The sequence below is a fragment of the Anser brachyrhynchus genome (genome assembly GCF_964034855.1).
Source record: "Anser brachyrhynchus genome assembly, chromosome: 1".
In the NCBI taxonomy this organism is placed as follows: Eukaryota; Metazoa; Chordata; class Aves; order Anseriformes; family Anatidae; genus Anser; species Anser brachyrhynchus.
In genome coordinates, this window is record NC_137694.1 from 135826572 (window position 1) to 135842540 (window position 15969).

General features: G+C 42.9%; 1 protein-coding gene across 13 annotated transcripts in view; it reads right to left on the bottom strand.

The window, feature by feature from the left end:
- Positions 1-1563: 1563 nt before the first annotated feature.
- STS (steroid sulfatase) overlaps positions 1564-15969 on the bottom strand; it is a 118915-nt gene continuing 104509 nt past the window's right edge. For 12 of the 13 annotated variants that reach the window (XM_080586923.1, XM_080586933.1, XM_080586928.1 and 9 more), the window contains one exon: positions 1564-2740. In XM_080586923.1, the coding sequence (XP_080443049.1) occupies positions 2358-2740 (383 nt within the window). In that variant the 3' untranslated portion in view covers positions 1564-2357. Of the gene's footprint in view, positions 2741-9088; positions 9794-15969 lie in introns of those variants that run through there. The other variant, XM_080586926.1, reaches the window with a different exon arrangement.

Below are 15969 nucleotides of genomic sequence, written 5' to 3' on the forward strand. Positions count from 1 at the left end.
AGCTGCTGTGTTAAGAGAACAACCAATTCTCACACCTGCAGAAAGTAAAGGTATAATACTAACATAGCATCTTCCTGATGAAAAGAAGTAGGTGTGGATGTCCTTAACAATATAAATTGAGGTCCTTGTTAAGGTCACAGCCTAAAAACAGTGGGAACAAAACAGACCCAACAACAGCTTGTAAGAGTTACTGCTGCATAGCTAATACATAACATTTCTGTCCATATAATTCAGCAGGAGTATTTGCTTGCAAAGGCTGCATAAGCCACAGGAGAGCTGTGGCACCCAGAGAGAGCATCCTCCACTCCACTGCTCTCTGTGCACCCTGGCTGAAGGTTGGGCTGCCCACCAGCTGCAGGGCAGGCACAGAGGGGTCAGCACCAAGAGACTCTTAGGCCACATGGTAGGGACAAGGAGTTTGGGATGTGTGGATCCTGCTGTGAATGCTGCAGAGAAGTATTTGCGTTTAAACTGCAGGGATCTTTCTTCCTAAATTTATGTTGTATAATCAGCGATTAAATAAAGCAGGGAGGCAATTATGTTGCATGAATGGCCATCTGACAGCTTTCCAGATACAATATAAACAGTCCTGAGAGGCTATTGGCGAAATACCTGAACTGACTAACTTCATCAGCACACATAGGATTTAGCTACCTACAGAGAGCTCACAGAGCATATACAATCATAAACACAAGGTGAAACATCAAAAATAGGACTTCAAGGAAAGTGTACATTTCCCAAGATAGGAAACTGCAACAGAAAAATCAAAAAAAGGATAGATTTTACAGAGGGAGAAATATACCTTATACCACAATTTATTTTTATAGGACAGGCTTCAACAGCTCCCAACAACTGGGTCACAACCTTAATGTCAGCTGACTGAAGCTGCTGCATTATTATCAGCTGAGATCCCTTTTGCATTAATGCTTTGGTAATACCACCAAACAGATTGTAATACATTAAAATGTTGGAATTAACCAGTGTTCTCTAATAAGGAGCAAGTCACCTTCTATTATCAGGCATAAAATTGTTTTAGTATTTTGCTGGTATGTTCTCCTCTGGTACAATCTGCCAAATAAAACTGTTTGCCTGGCTACAGAGTGGATAGAAAATGTGACCGAATAAGATGCAGATAAAAATGGATACAGAAATTAGCCCTGAAGTATTGTAGATTTCCCAAGGCCTTGCTAAGAACTCAAGAGACTGTTATATCTGGCTTTGAGAAAATTAAATGTTCAAGCCCAAGTTTATTCTCAGAAAATGGTAGATCCTATCCAGAGAGCTTAAACAACACCAAAAATATTTAAAGCAAGACCAAATGTTATTTATCTGTGATGCACACTGCACTCATCAGTGGAAGAACAGGTATGGTATGTAAATAGTGCCTTTATACTATAGTATGAATTTGAAACTCAGATATTAGGTATGGACCAAATCTTTCATTTTAGCAACTGGGTTATGAATATAAAGGTTTGTCTAGATCAGGGATTAAATAATTGGTGATTTCTTTTTTCTTTTCTTTTTTTTTTCTTTTTTCTTTCTCTTTTTTCTTTTCTTTCCTTCTTTCCTTCTTTCTTTCTTTCTTTCTTTCTTTCTTTCTTCCTTTCTTTCTTGGGTATGAATTTGGCCTGCATGTATTTCTGAAGAGTTATAGTACACACTCAAGGACACACCTGGTGCACCTGAAGTGGTTTCTCTTCTAAACAAAGGTTGATGCCATGCAATAGGGTGCTAGTTAGAGAGCACCATTTTAATGCGGACCAAGGTCTTCTACTATATAGCTCTCTATATTTTTATGGCGCATGCAGTGTTAGATTTTTGGCACTGTTTATTATTTCATATCACTGATGCTTTTTGATAGAGATGCTGCTACAAATCTGTTCTTTACCTATCTGTCAGTTATCAAATTATAGTCACAGATGGACTTCTCCAGCATTATCTCTCTATTTGTATTTTTTGGTGAAATATCCTAATAGCAGTGAATAGTATTTACTGAAAAGGACAGAAAAGTGTGCACTTAGTGGTTATAATTGACAGAAACAACAGGTGAATTCCTCAGTGTGTAAAAACAAAGCTGAAGCTGAAGATCTAGAAAATAATCTAATCTAGAAAATACATCCATTTGTAGATAAGGGCAGCAGCATATGCTCCATACCATTTCTTGTATTATTAAGTCAGAAAAGATGTCTTGCTCTCCTTCTCTTGGCATATTTTCTTGACTGAAATTCTACTGCAACACTGTATTAAAGACAGTTCATCCTGCATAACAAAGACTTCTAAAGGCTCTGTGCAGTTGTTCAAGTGAACTACCTAGACATTCTCCTTGTTCCAGTTTCTGAAAGGGAACTGTAGCTTGTTTATCCAGAATGCACCTCCAGCAGGCTGTCTTCTGACTCATAGTCACAGTAGCAAGACTGAAAGAGAGATGAGCAACATGGCTGAAGCCATGGCTTCCAGAGAAGGTTGTCCCAAGAGAGCTGGTCAGGGACAGCTTGCAGTGATCTGGTGTGGCTAGCTACTGCTAGCTGTATGACCTTGAGTATTTCATAGAACCGGCTCTCTGTTTTTGGAGTCAGTGGCACTTTCTCTTCAGGGTCTCTGGAGAGATCGAAGAGCAGTGGGGGATCATGGCGTGTGATGAATCCTCCATGGCAAAAGCAAACATGAGAATCGTAGCAACCATTAGAGTCTTCAGGACTGAAGTTTGGAGTGAAGAAGAAGACTTTCCAGACAGATTCACCTGCAGTTTACAAATACAAAACAGTCAATGATAATATGACCAACTGAAAGTCCCCTTATCTTACAAAACTCTAATTTATACCACAGGACATCAGTCTTTTGGTACAACCTCTATCTGTACGCAAACCACAACATACTGAAGGAGCAAAACAAAATTAAGCAAAACATGGTGATTTTCATGCTACATATATTTATGAAATTATAATAATTTCATTCCCTCGGAAGAATTCTAATGAACTAAATAAAAGAAGTCTTAAAAGAACATTTTTTTAAGTAAACAGTACTAAGATCTGCATAAATATTTACTAAGACATTGCACTGTCTTCTTTTAGACATATTAAAATTTACCTTTTTCACTTGACTACATCCAGACATGATTGAGCTATGAATGCTTCTCATTTTACTAATAAAAATAATTTCATTTTTATCTTTTTCTCCCTTCATCTCCCTGTTGCATTATCCCAGTACCCTCTGCCATACGCATACTCCCCAAACACGTTAAGACAGAGATTCTCATTTTATTAAATGTGATGACATGAACTGGTATAATGGATCCTAAACTCATGTCTTAGGCCTCTAGATGATTTTTTTTTCCAAAAAAAAAAAGCTATTACAGTAGCTCAATTCTTAGGTGAACCTTGGCTTTGTAAAATGGGAACCAAACATCTTCCAGATAGGTCATTTTCACTTAGCTTAATTTGCTGTGTATAGACATTGAACTGTCTGCAATAGTGTAACTTTATTCACTATTTTCACTATTTGAAATACTAATAAATTCCTGGATCAAGAACAAGCAGATATCAGTCCATTCCTTCAAGAAGCACTCTTGAACAGAAGGCACCCTGGAGAACCTGCAAATACTTAAGAAAGAATTAAGCAAGAAATGGCTATTATTTTCCTCGAGCATGGCAGAACAGACGGGCAGGGGAGACAGGAGCAGACAGGCATTTCCAGGGAAGCACACAGTCCTTCCTAGTCAAGGAAGCATACAGTTCTCCAGAAGAAGACCAGGGAGTAATTAATCAGGAACAAAATCTGTACTTTATTATTAACAAAGACAGGATAGTAAACAGCTGAGGGCTATAATGTCTGACTACCTGTCCATTTGAGTGTATACAGATATGACAAATAGATAACAGTAATTTACTTTGCTAAGTGCCCTATTGCTGAAACCATTTTTGTATCACCTTTTTAAACTGGGGAAAAACTCTTTTTGGTATTCTGTTGAATATTGTTAAGTCCACAGAAAGCTTGTTACTCTAGTAACAACCTGTCAAGAATTTATATGCACTGCAGTAATCAATACTCATTAATCAATTCACCAATTCACCAGAATGGAAGGCACTAGAAAATGTTGCAAGGGGACAGATGAACTGTTACATGACTTGCTGTAACTAAATCATAGTCAATGTTTAAAGATAACAACAGGTTTAAAGAAAGAAACATCTCAGTGGATTAAAGAGTCACAGGTTGCAGTTCCTGTCTATGGCATGACTTTAAAAGACAGTGGGCTGTGAAGATAATCAGAGGGCTGGAGCACCATTCCTATGACGAAAGGCTGAGTGAGCTTGGGATGTTCAGCCTGGAGAAGAGAAGGCTTTGGGGAGACTTTATAGCAACCTTTGAGTACTTAAAGGGGGCTTATAAAAAAGGAGAACAACTTTTTGCTTGGGCAGATAGTGACAGGACAAGGGGGAATGGTTTTAAACTAAAAGAGAGGAGATTTAGATTAGACGTTAGGAGGAAATTTTTTACTCATAGGGTGGTGAGGCACTGGCACAGGCTGCCCAGAGAAGCTGTGGATGCCCCATCCCTGGAAGTGTTCAAGACCAGGTTGGACGAGGCTCTGGGAAACCTGATCTAGTGGGTGGCGTCCCTGCCTACAGCAGGGGAGTTGGAACTGGATGATCTTTAAGGTCCCTTCCAACCCAAGCTGTTCTGTGATTCTATGATTCTTTACAGCTTCTTCTATACCACAGCATTTTTCACACTGTAAGGAACTTTACCTTTAGGAACCAATTCAATGACTGAATCTGGAGACTTCCAGTTCACTTAGTCTGCACTTAAATCAGGGTCAACAGTGACTGTCATTATACACAGACTGGGAGAAACCTGTGAATGCTGCTCAGGAGTCAGTACAGAGAAAGCAGCTCTAAAGGCAGAGAGCACCCTGCTGGCACAGACAATAGGACATGACAAGCTTTAAAAGGCACCGAGGGCTCCGGCTGCAACAGCAGCAATGGCTCAGTCATACTGTGGAGGAGGGACAGGACGGGTAAGGACAGGATGGGAGCATTCCTTCATCTCCTTCTCCAATAACATTTTAAAATGTTGGTTTGATATTTGAATTCTTTGCTGTTTTCTCAGAATTAAAATGAACAAACAAAATCTAAAGCTCCCCCTCAAATTTCTTTGAACTTAGGCACGGAACACTGCCCAGAGCAGAAATACGCCTCTCAATTATTGAGATTTAAAATTTACATTCTGGGAAGGTATATGATTCTATACTAAGCATTTCTTCAGGCTCTTTAAATTGTTTAATTCTCAAGTTGGACAATGAAGAACAGAAAAAGCCAAAGGGCATTATTAATCAGTTCTCTGTGTGCCTCTGTAGACCATACAATATTTACCCCATCTGAAAATTCAGTTCAGAACACTATAACACCTTGTTAGAAGAGCAGAAAAAAATATATAGCTATTAAAATGTCAACTAAAAGAAATTCCAGTAAGGCCATACACATGAGAACTCTGTGGTCAGGCTGTCTTATCATACATCCATCTTTGATTGTACACTTCTGCTGAATGACATTGAAAAGAAGTTTTCAGCCAATTTTTTTTTGGTATTGGACATTGTAGCACAGGGCCATTTCAAGGGCTTACACACAGCAATATAAATTCTGCATGGGGATTCTGAATTACAAGCAGCTCATATAGGTAAGTATAAAGATATGGGGAAAAGAAAAAATGAGGAAGCTGTACCATGATTTTTGTTCCAAGACCAGGTTAGATGAGGCCCTGGGCAACCTGATCTAGTGGGTGGCACCCCTGCCCATGGCAGGGCGGTTGGAACTGGATGATCAGGTTGATCCTTCCAACCTGAGCGATTCTATGATTCCCCTGCAGAATAAAGATTTCTTCAGGTTTGCTTATATCCAGAGCATTTGTCATGTTGCAGAAAACCTGTGTGGGGTTTGAGACAGCCATGAGTGTGACATCATATCATGTCTGAACTGCATTGCTAGTTTTTCCAAGAGCTGATGGTTATCAGCTGTGCTGCTATGTAAATCATGCTTATACTATGCAAACCACTGAGCTCTGGGAGAGCAAGGCTGTTATTGTGCAATGATCATCTGTTGCACTGCAGCGATGCTTCAGAGGGTCTGGAACTTCATCTGGTGCTGGAGGAACACCAGCGCAGATTTTAACCGCCCATTTCCTAAGCATTATAAAAACTAAAGCATATCTGTCAGTGGCTGTGGCTGTGAAGCATCCAGTGTAATATACTACGATACATAAAGAGCTGTCAGACTTCTAATCGGTAAAGCTGATGAGCTGTATAAGGCTGGATATTAAAAAAGGAGAGTTCTCTCCCAGTATCTCTCAGCTGATATAGAATCTCATTTTGTCAGAGGGCTAACTACAAGGATCAAATTAATCTCTCAGTAATTAACAATGCCTTTGTTCTGCAAACCATCTGGATAGGAAACTCTCTTTTCATATAAAGATATCTCTTCTTCAGTGAACCTAGTAGTAAAATTGTCAGGGATCCCCCGCAGTCAGTATATCAGATCACTTCCAAAACACAACAGGCAAGCCCAAAGTCTGCAGAACCCACTGAGACCCTGTCCCAGTGTTTCACAGCTATTTTATTCAGCATCTATATTTTCCTGCAGTTCTCCAGCTCAGTGAATTGCCCAACAATTTCACCTATTCAGCCCTCCAAATACCACTTTGCACATGTAGAAAAACAAAAGCCACAGAAAGTGTACACATAAACAGTCTCAAATTAAAATAGGTTGCAATTAGTTCAAGTAAACCTGGTATGAACACAATTGCTAAGAGTTTGATCTCCTAAACAGACTGCTCTTCTGTTTTATCTACTTATCTGTAGGATATATTTATCCTCTCAGACTCATACAGACAACCACAGTTCCAACAGACAGGTAGCAGCCATAAGATTAAATAAAAGCTCTCGGTAAGATATATTTCTAAGATGACGTGACACACTGGATATGGATGTCATTTCTGTTATAGTAGTAGCACTGTGCTTAATAACTGATGGCTATATCCTATTTTCTGATGACTTCTTGAAGTGAATAGAAGCTATTGCTCTGTTATTCCCTGAACATTATTTTTACTGTATTTAATCTGCAACAGATAGACCTAGGTTTGCCAATATTGTCATTGCCGTTGTTCATATTATTTTGTTTCATCTTTCAAGAGAAGGACAAGTTAAACAAGTCTGTTCTTCACTGTAAACTGGGGAGCTGGTCTCTCCTTGACTTGAGAGGCACTTGAGCATAACCCTTTGGGCATAGTGCTACATACAAATGTAAATTGCCCACAGACTTTTCCTGCATTTTGTGTGCTCTGTAGCCATGGTGAGCTCTCACGTTCTATCTTAAGGCGGCTCTTCAACATTTCTACAGAGTAACAGATGAAAGTCGCAACTCACTTGAAAACGATATTCTTCAGATAACTGTTGTTACTGCTAGATTGATTCCTTTCTTCCTGCTTTTTATATCTTTAGAGTAATTTAGAAGTGCAAGATTCTCTACTAATCTTATATAAGGTAGATATCACATATGTGTATTTATTCAGCTCTTCAAATATTTAACAATTTTAACAAGATTTTGGTTGCTAAGTTCTTGTAGAACTATATATGTCATATGGAGACTACTATTTGGTTACTATAAAGAAAACATATGTATTATTTTTATGAATATGTGCATTCCTCAAACAGCTAATAAAAATCTGCTATTTGAGTTCAAAATTTTGTAACTTTACTCTTTCAGTGATTTTTTTCATTTTTAGATACTTGTATCTGGGTATCTTACAATGTTACATTGTTACATCAATTAAAAGACAGCACATTATGTCCCAGTGTAGGTGGAAAATAACTGAGTGATAATCAAAGACATAATGTTAATTTATAAGAATTGGTTGTTGATAGAAGAGGCTTGCATAAAGAACTGTGCAGAACATAAAGTATTTGTGGTAAAAACATGAAAAAAACCCTACACGTTAACAGTGGTGATTTTAAAATCTTAAGGATAGAAACTGCAATGCTAAGTATTCACTAAATCTGAAAGGATTGCACAGTGGTGGACATCTAATAATCATACTGAACATTCCTGGAGCAATAATAGAAGACACAGTAAACCCATGCTCAGGCTGATGAAATGAAGCCAAGTCACGAGTGAATTCTTGAATGAGCTGGTGAGCAAGTGCTGTCCTATTCAGTGGAACCAGCGTGTGGTGGTTTTACTCAGGTGTGCGGCTGAGCTCCACCACAACTGCTCTCTCCCTCCCCCTCCTGAAAGAGGAATGGGGAGAAAATATGATGAAAAGGGCTCAAGGGTTGAGATAAGGACGAGGAGATCACACAGTAATTATTGTGATGGGCAAAACAGACTCAGCATAGGGAGACAGTAAAATTTATTGCTTATTACTAACAAGCTAGGGAAGCGAGAAACAAAGGAAAGAAACCAAAAGCACCTTCCCCCCCCCACACACACACCCTCTTCCACCTCTTCCCTCCAAGCGGCACAGGGGAACAAGGGAATGGGGGTTATGGTCAGTCTATAGCGCTTCTTCTCCGCCACTGCTTCTCGGTCACTCTCGTCCCCTGTGCTGTGGGGTCCCTCCCACGGGATGCAGTCCTTGCCGAACTGATCCGGCGTGGGCTGCCCACAGGCAGCAGCTCTTCAAGAACTGCTCCAGATATGGGTCCGTACCACTGGGTCCATCCCTCAGGAGCGAACTGCTCCAACCTGGATCCCCCACGGGTGGCAGCTCCTGCCAGGTCACCTGCTCCTGCGTGGGCTCCTCTCCACGGGCTACAGGTCCAGCCTGGAATCTGCTCCAGCAGGGGTCTTCCACAGGCCGCAGCCTCTGTCGGTGCAGGTCCACCTGCTCCACCGTGGTCTCCTCCACGGGCTGCAGCGTGGAACCCTGCTCCACCGTGGTACTCCATGGGCTGCAGGGGGACAGCCTGCTTCACCATGGTCCTCTCCACAGGCCGCAGGGGACTTCTGCTCCGGCGCCTGGAGCACCTCTCCCCCTCCTTCTTCACTGACCTTGGCGCCTGCAAGGCTGTTCCTCACTCCTCTCACTCTCCCAGCTGCTGTGTGTTGCAGTGTTTTTTTTTTCCCATCTTAAATATGCTCTCACAGAGGCGCAAACAACATCACTTATTGGCTCAGCTCTGGTCAGCAGTGGGGCCCTTACCAAACATGGGGCAGCTTCTGGATTCTTCTCACAGAAGCCACCCCTATGGCCCCCTGCTACCAAAACCTTGCCATGTAAACCCACTACACAGGGTTCACTGAATTCTGTTCGGAGTCAAGATTATTAGCTGAATGGTAAAAGCTGACAAAGAATTATCTTCCTGAAGTCTTCGTTATCATCTTCAGAAAGAACGACAGATCATTTATAGAGGTTTTTTCACTTGTTGAAGAAACTCCCAAATGGGCACAGAAATTATGTTGCTAAAAAAGGAAGTGTGAATGCAATATCATGCCTCATATTTGGAAGTCCTAGTTAATAGAGGAACACTGAAGAATACATTTTGCCCTGGAAAGAAAAAAGGATTCTACCCATAGTAATCTGATGCATATAATCTTGACACTTGCTAAAAATTTGGTTCAAGGGTCTATTCACTTGTTGAATTGTCCATATAATTTTCAATTAATGTAAACAGTAGTTGATGTCATGCTGAAGACAGAAGATAACGTTGGCACTAACAAAATTAGTGGTCTGTTTCATTGTTTCTGAGAAAAAGAGTGGTGATTTGCATGTACTGGTTTTCCACTGGAGTCAGTAATAGACATAGCTAAGAAACAAAGAGAGTAACACACTTAAGAATGTAACAAAGCATAGCCACTTTGCCAAGGATGACAAAAATTAAAGAGAAATCTATTCAGAATGGTGTTTTGCCTTTTGTCCTTTCTGTCCTTCAAAAAATGCATTTTATTAATAGAAAATAAATTGAGGACAATCACTCCTCTCTGACATAAAGTGGATGCAATCATCTTGATTGAAATGAACAGATATGCAAGATTCAGACAGCTATTTTCCTGATACTGAGTCAAACACACGAGACAAAGATGTAAAGGAAATTCTAAGCAACTACTGCAAATATTTTCAAACAAGTTTGAACTAAACAAAACCATCTCCAAGAATTTCTTCATAGATGTCTCTCTCCAGACATTTTTAAAAATCTTTAAAAATTTGGATATCAAAAAAACCTTTGATACACAGAATGCACAGAAATATTCCAAATCATTAATCTGAAAATTGATAATGAGTTTAATTTTTAAATAGAAAGAAAAGGGTCAAAGAAAAATTTAAACCTGTTTGACTAAGCTTGTTATGAGTCTGCACTTAGGGAATGGAAAACAGAAGCCTACTAGAAGTCTGTGCAAAATAATATGATTACTGAGCGCATGTACAATAAATGTAGTTGACCCTCTCTGTCACCAAAAATCCTGAATTAAATCTAAACACCAAAACCATATGATATTCTATTAAAGACAACCAGCAGGGACTATTATATACATTTATTCCTACAAAATTTTCTAGAAGCTGTCTATTACCTATTTTCATATGAGAATGTTCAAGATTAAGGTTTTTCAGAGAAATTCAGCAGTCAGCCAGTGTGGACTTCTCTGCAAAAGTCAAACCTCATTTCACAGCTCTACAGTCAGCATGAATGCTTGAGTTTGAAGAGAAGCCTGGTTTTAGGAAAGCAATGGGAATATTTTCTTGTCCTTGGCAGTGTGCAAAATGGATGCAGAGAGCTTCAGCTGTTCTCCAGATGACTATAAGTGATGGAAAAGGTAAACAACCTTGATCCTCTCCTACTTCCCAGAATAAGAAAGGCAGACATGTGGCACAGTGAAAACAGGCTTTACCCTTCTGAAGTGGTATAATTTGCTAAAATATCCTTGCTATTAAAAACAAGATGAAAGAAGGGTCTCCTGGGTCTGTAAATGGAATGAATTCATTTTAATAACATATTATATAGGAGTTAAATGAAGAGAGCTCAGAATTATTTTGAGGACAGCTTACTTCAGCTCTGTCGATCAATTAATATAAAATCATTCTGGTGAGTGAACTCTGTTCAGTCACATAAAGTAATCAAATAAAGTCTGTAATTCTGAGATTTTTTTTTGATTTTTTTTTTTTTTTTCATGAGGAATGGTTCACTGGATTGGTGTACAGAAGGTTTGGCTTGTGCTTTCCAAGCTGCGACCATTCCTCCTCCTTAGTTTGTAATTTAAACAAGGAGAAAGGGAAGTGTAAAGAAAAAGAAAGAGAGAGAAAGAGAATAGCTCATTTTTACATTTACTCCTGGTCTAGTTAAGTCTTTTAAAACAATTATTTTCATATCAAGCCTATGCAACCATACTTTCAACATGATTTGAAATAGTTTGTTTCGGATATTGTATTTCCCCAATATTCCTTTATTGTCCCCGCCTCTTAAGAGTTTATATTAACTCTCAGGTCAAATTTTCACATTTTAAGCACTTGTGCAAGAAATTGAAGTGTTTTAAAAATCATAGAAACTTCAAAAACTTCATGCAAAAAACAAAACAAAACAAAAAAGACATGAATAAGTCCAAAAGTATTTCTGACTAGCATTGGACTAGCCAGAACTCAGAATCATTGGAAAATAAATTAATTTTCACTTCAGTAAAACTTTAAATTTACTTTTACTTTAATTATGTTATTTAAAAACAGAAATAATGCATAATTACTAAAATTGAACAGTGTCTCTTTAACGTGATGAAAAAGAAACTGAGATGCTGAAATTTCTAGCGGCACAGCTAGGAATCTAGCCTGGGATTCCTCATTCTCAGAAACCAATCACAAGCTACAGAAAAAAGACTTGTTCCAAAAAGTACACCTTTGCAAGCAGAAAAGTTAGGTTTATGTTCCCATTATGAATAGAAATAATGTAAATATTAAATAAAGTTGTTTTTTTTTTTTTAAAGGAAAAAATCTAATTCATTTTTCCCCTGTATTAGGTTGATGTTGCAAGGGCTTGGTAGCAGGTGGGCTGCAGGAGTGGTCTCTGTGAGCAGAGCCCAGCAGCTGCCCCATGTCAGATCAGAGCCAGCTCCAGCCAGCTCCAAAAGGGACCCACCGCTGGCCAGAGCTGAGCCAGGGAGCAACGCTGGGTGGGCCTCTGGGAGAGCAGATTTAAGAAACTGAAAAAACAAACAAACAAACAAAAACAAACAAACAAAAAAACTGCTGTGCAACAGCAGCTAGGAGAGAGGAGTGAGAAAACGTGAGAGAAGCAGCCCTGCAGCCCCCAGGTCAGTGCAGCAGGAGGGCAGGAGGTGCTCCAGGCAGGCAGCAGCAGTTCCCCTGCGGCCTGTGGAGAGGCCCCCGGTGGAGCAGGCTGTCCCCCTGCAGCCCACGGGTCCCACACGGAGCAGATCTCCACGCTGCAGCCCGTGGAGGAGCCCCCGGTGGAGCAGGTGGATGTGGCCTGGAGGAGGCTGCGGCCCATGGAGAGCCCCCGCAGGAGCAGGCCCCGGGCCGGAGCTGCAGCCCGTGGAGAGGAGCCCACGCAGGAGCAGGGGGTCTGGGGGGAGCTGCCGCCCGTGGGGGACCCGTGCTGGAGCAGTTTGCTCCTGGGGGATGGATGGACCCCGTGGTACGGAGCCACGTGGGGGCAGTTCCTGAAGAGCTGCTGCCTGTGGGCAGCCCCCTCAGGCTCAGTTCGGGCAGGACGGCATCCCGTGGGAGGGACCCCACGTGGAGCAGGGGCAGGGAGTGACTGTTAAGGAGTGGTGGAGATGAAGCGTTAGTGACTGACCGCAGCCCCCATTCCCCGTTCCCCTGTGCCGCATGGGGGGAGGAGGTAGAAGAGGGTGGTTGGAGGGAAGGTGTTTATTAGCTTGCTTTTAGTTTCCCACTGCTCTAGCCTGTTATTAGTAGGCAACAAATTCTATTAATCTCCCAGTGTTGAGTCTGTTTTGTCTGTAATGGTAATTTTTGAGGGATCTCCCTGTCCTTATTTCAACCCTTAATCCCTTTCCATTGTATTTTCTCCCTCTTTCCCTTTGAGGAAGGGGAGTGAGCGAGTGGTTGTGGTGTTCAGCTGACCAGCAGGGTAAAACCACTACATCCCCTTTATTTGTCTTTCTCTCTAGAGTAAGTTAGGAATGGAATCACAGAATCACAGAATTGAAGGGGTTGGAAGGAACCTCGAAAGATCATCAGGTCCAACCCCCCTGCCAAAGCAGGTTCCTTAGAGCAGGCTGCCCAGGTAGGCGTCCAGACGGGCCTTGAATATCTCCAGAGAAGGAGACTCCACAACCTCCCTGGGCAGCCTGTTCCAGTGCTCCGTCACTCTCACTGTGAAGAAAAAGTTCTTTCTCATGTTGGTGTGGAACTTCCTGTGCTCCATCTTGTGGCCATTGCCCCTTGTCCTGTCCCCACAAACCACTGAAAAAAGGTTGGTCAAATCCCTCTGTCTCCCACACCTCAGGTATTTATACACATTGATGAGATCCCCTCTCAGTCTCCTTTTCTCCAGGCTGAACAGACCCAGGTCTCTCAGCCTTTCTTCACAGGGAAGATGCTCCAGGCCCCGTATCATCTTTGTGGCCCTCCGCTGGACTCTTCCCAGGAGATACCTGTCTTTTTTTTGTAGTGGGGAGCCCAGAACTGGACACAGTACTCCAGGTGAGGCCTGAGCAGGGCAGAGTAGAGGGGGAGGATCACCTCCCTTGACCTGCTGGCCACGCTCCTTTTAATGCACGCCAGGATCCCATTGGCCTTCTTGGCCACGAGAGCACACTGCTGGCTCATGGTCAACCTGTCGTCCACCAGGACCCCCAGGTCCCTCTCCTCAGAGCTCCTTGCCAGCAGGTCGTCCCCGAGCCTGTACTGATATGTGTGGTTGTTCCTTCCCAGGTGCAGGACTCTACACTTGCTCTTATTAAACCTCATTTGGTTTCTTCCTGCCCATCTCTCCAGCTAGTCCAGGTCTCGCTGAATGGCAGCACAGCCTTCTGGCATGTCAGCCACTCCTCCCAGCTTTGTCTCATCGGCATACTTGCTGAGGGCAGACACTATTCCCTCATCAAGGTCGTCGATGAAGATGTTGAACAAGACCGGACCCAGCACCGACCCCTGGGGAACACCTCTAGTCACAGGTCTCCACCCGGACTCTGCGCCGCCGATCACCACCCTCTGAGCTCGGCCAGTCAGCCAGTTCTCAACCCACCTTACTGTCCACTCCTCTATCCCATGCTTTCTCAGCTTTGCTAGCAGGATGTCATGGGAGACAGTATCGAAAGCCTTGCTAAAGTCAAGGTAGATGACATCCACTGCTCTCCCCCCATCTACCCAGCTGGGGATGCCATCGTAGAAGGCAACGAGGTTGGTCGAACACGACTTCCCCTTGGTGAATCCATGCTGACTACTCCTCATAACCTTCTTCTCTTCCAATTGCTTGGAGATGGCATCCAGAACAAACTGTTCCAACACCTTTCCAGGGACAGAGGTGAGACTGACTGGCCTGTAGTTTCCCAGATCCTCCTTCTTGCCCTTCTTGAAGACCGGAGTGACATTGGCTATCCTCCAGTCTTCAGGCACCTCTCCTCTTCTCCAGGACCTTTCAAAGATGATAGAGAGCAGTTCGGCGATCACCTCTGCCAACTCCCTTAGCACATGTGGATGCATCCCATCGGGACCCATGGATTTGTGTGTGTTGAGCCCACTCAGACGCTCCTGAACCACTCTCTCGTCAACCAGGGGGGAGCCCTCCATTTCCCAGACCCTTTCTCCTCCCGCCAGGGTCGAGGAGTACCGGGGGGGGGAAGTCCTTGAAGCAAAGACTGAAGCAAAGAAAGCATTCAGTATCTCCGCCTTCGCGGCATCTCCCGTTACCAGGACACCCCCCTCATTCAGCAAGGGACCCACATTATCCCTAGTCTTCCTTTTACTGTTTACATACTTAAAAAAAACCTTCTTATTATCCTTTATCTCTTTTGCGAGCCTCATCTCTAGGTGGGCTTTAGCCTTCCTTGTCGCGTCCCTGCAGGCCCTGACAACACTTCTATACTCCTCCCAAGAGGACAGGCCCTTTTTCCACATTTCATAGACCTTCCTCTTCCTTTTGATCTTACCGATGAGCTCCTTGCTCATCCATGCAGGTTTCCTGCCCCCCTTCCCCGATTTCCTACTCTTAGGGATGCACTGATGCTTGGAAGAAGTGCTGTTTAAATGTTGCCCAGCTCTCACAAGCACCCTTGCCTTCTAGCAACCTAGCCCATGAGATACTCCCAAGCAGGTCCCGGAAGAGGTCAAAGTTGGCTCTCTGAAATTCCAGGGTAGCAAGCCGGCTTTTAGCCTTACTTCTTCCACCAAGTTCCATCTTGAACTCCACCATCTCATGGTCGCTGCATCCCAAGCTGCCCCCAACCTTCACATCCCTAACAAGCCCATCCCTGTTGATAAGGACAAGGTCCAGAAGCACCCCCCGCCTCATCAGCTCCTCCACCACCTGCGTCAGAAAATTGTCTTCAACGCATTGTAAGAACCATTTGGACTGCGCGTGCCTGGCTGAGTTGCTTACCCAACAGATGTCTGGACAATTGAAGTCCCCCATGAGACCAGCGCCCGTGATCATGAGGCTACTACCAGCTGCTTGTAGAAGGCCTCATCGACCTCCTCCTCCTGATCTGGTGACCTGTAGTACACCCCCACAACAGTGTCCCCCACACCAGCCCACCCCTTAATTCTCACCCACAAGCTCTCCACTTGTCCTTCACCCTCCCCTACATGGAGCTGGGTACACTCTAATTGTTCCCTCACATAAATGGCAACCCCACCTCCCCCGCTTCCCCAGCCTGTCTTTCCTAAAAAGGACGTAGCCCTCCATGACAGCGTTCCAGTCATGCGAGCTGTCCCACCACGTCTCTGTGATTGCAACGAGATCGTGGTCCTGCGACTGAACACAGATCTCGAGCTCATCCTGTTTATTTC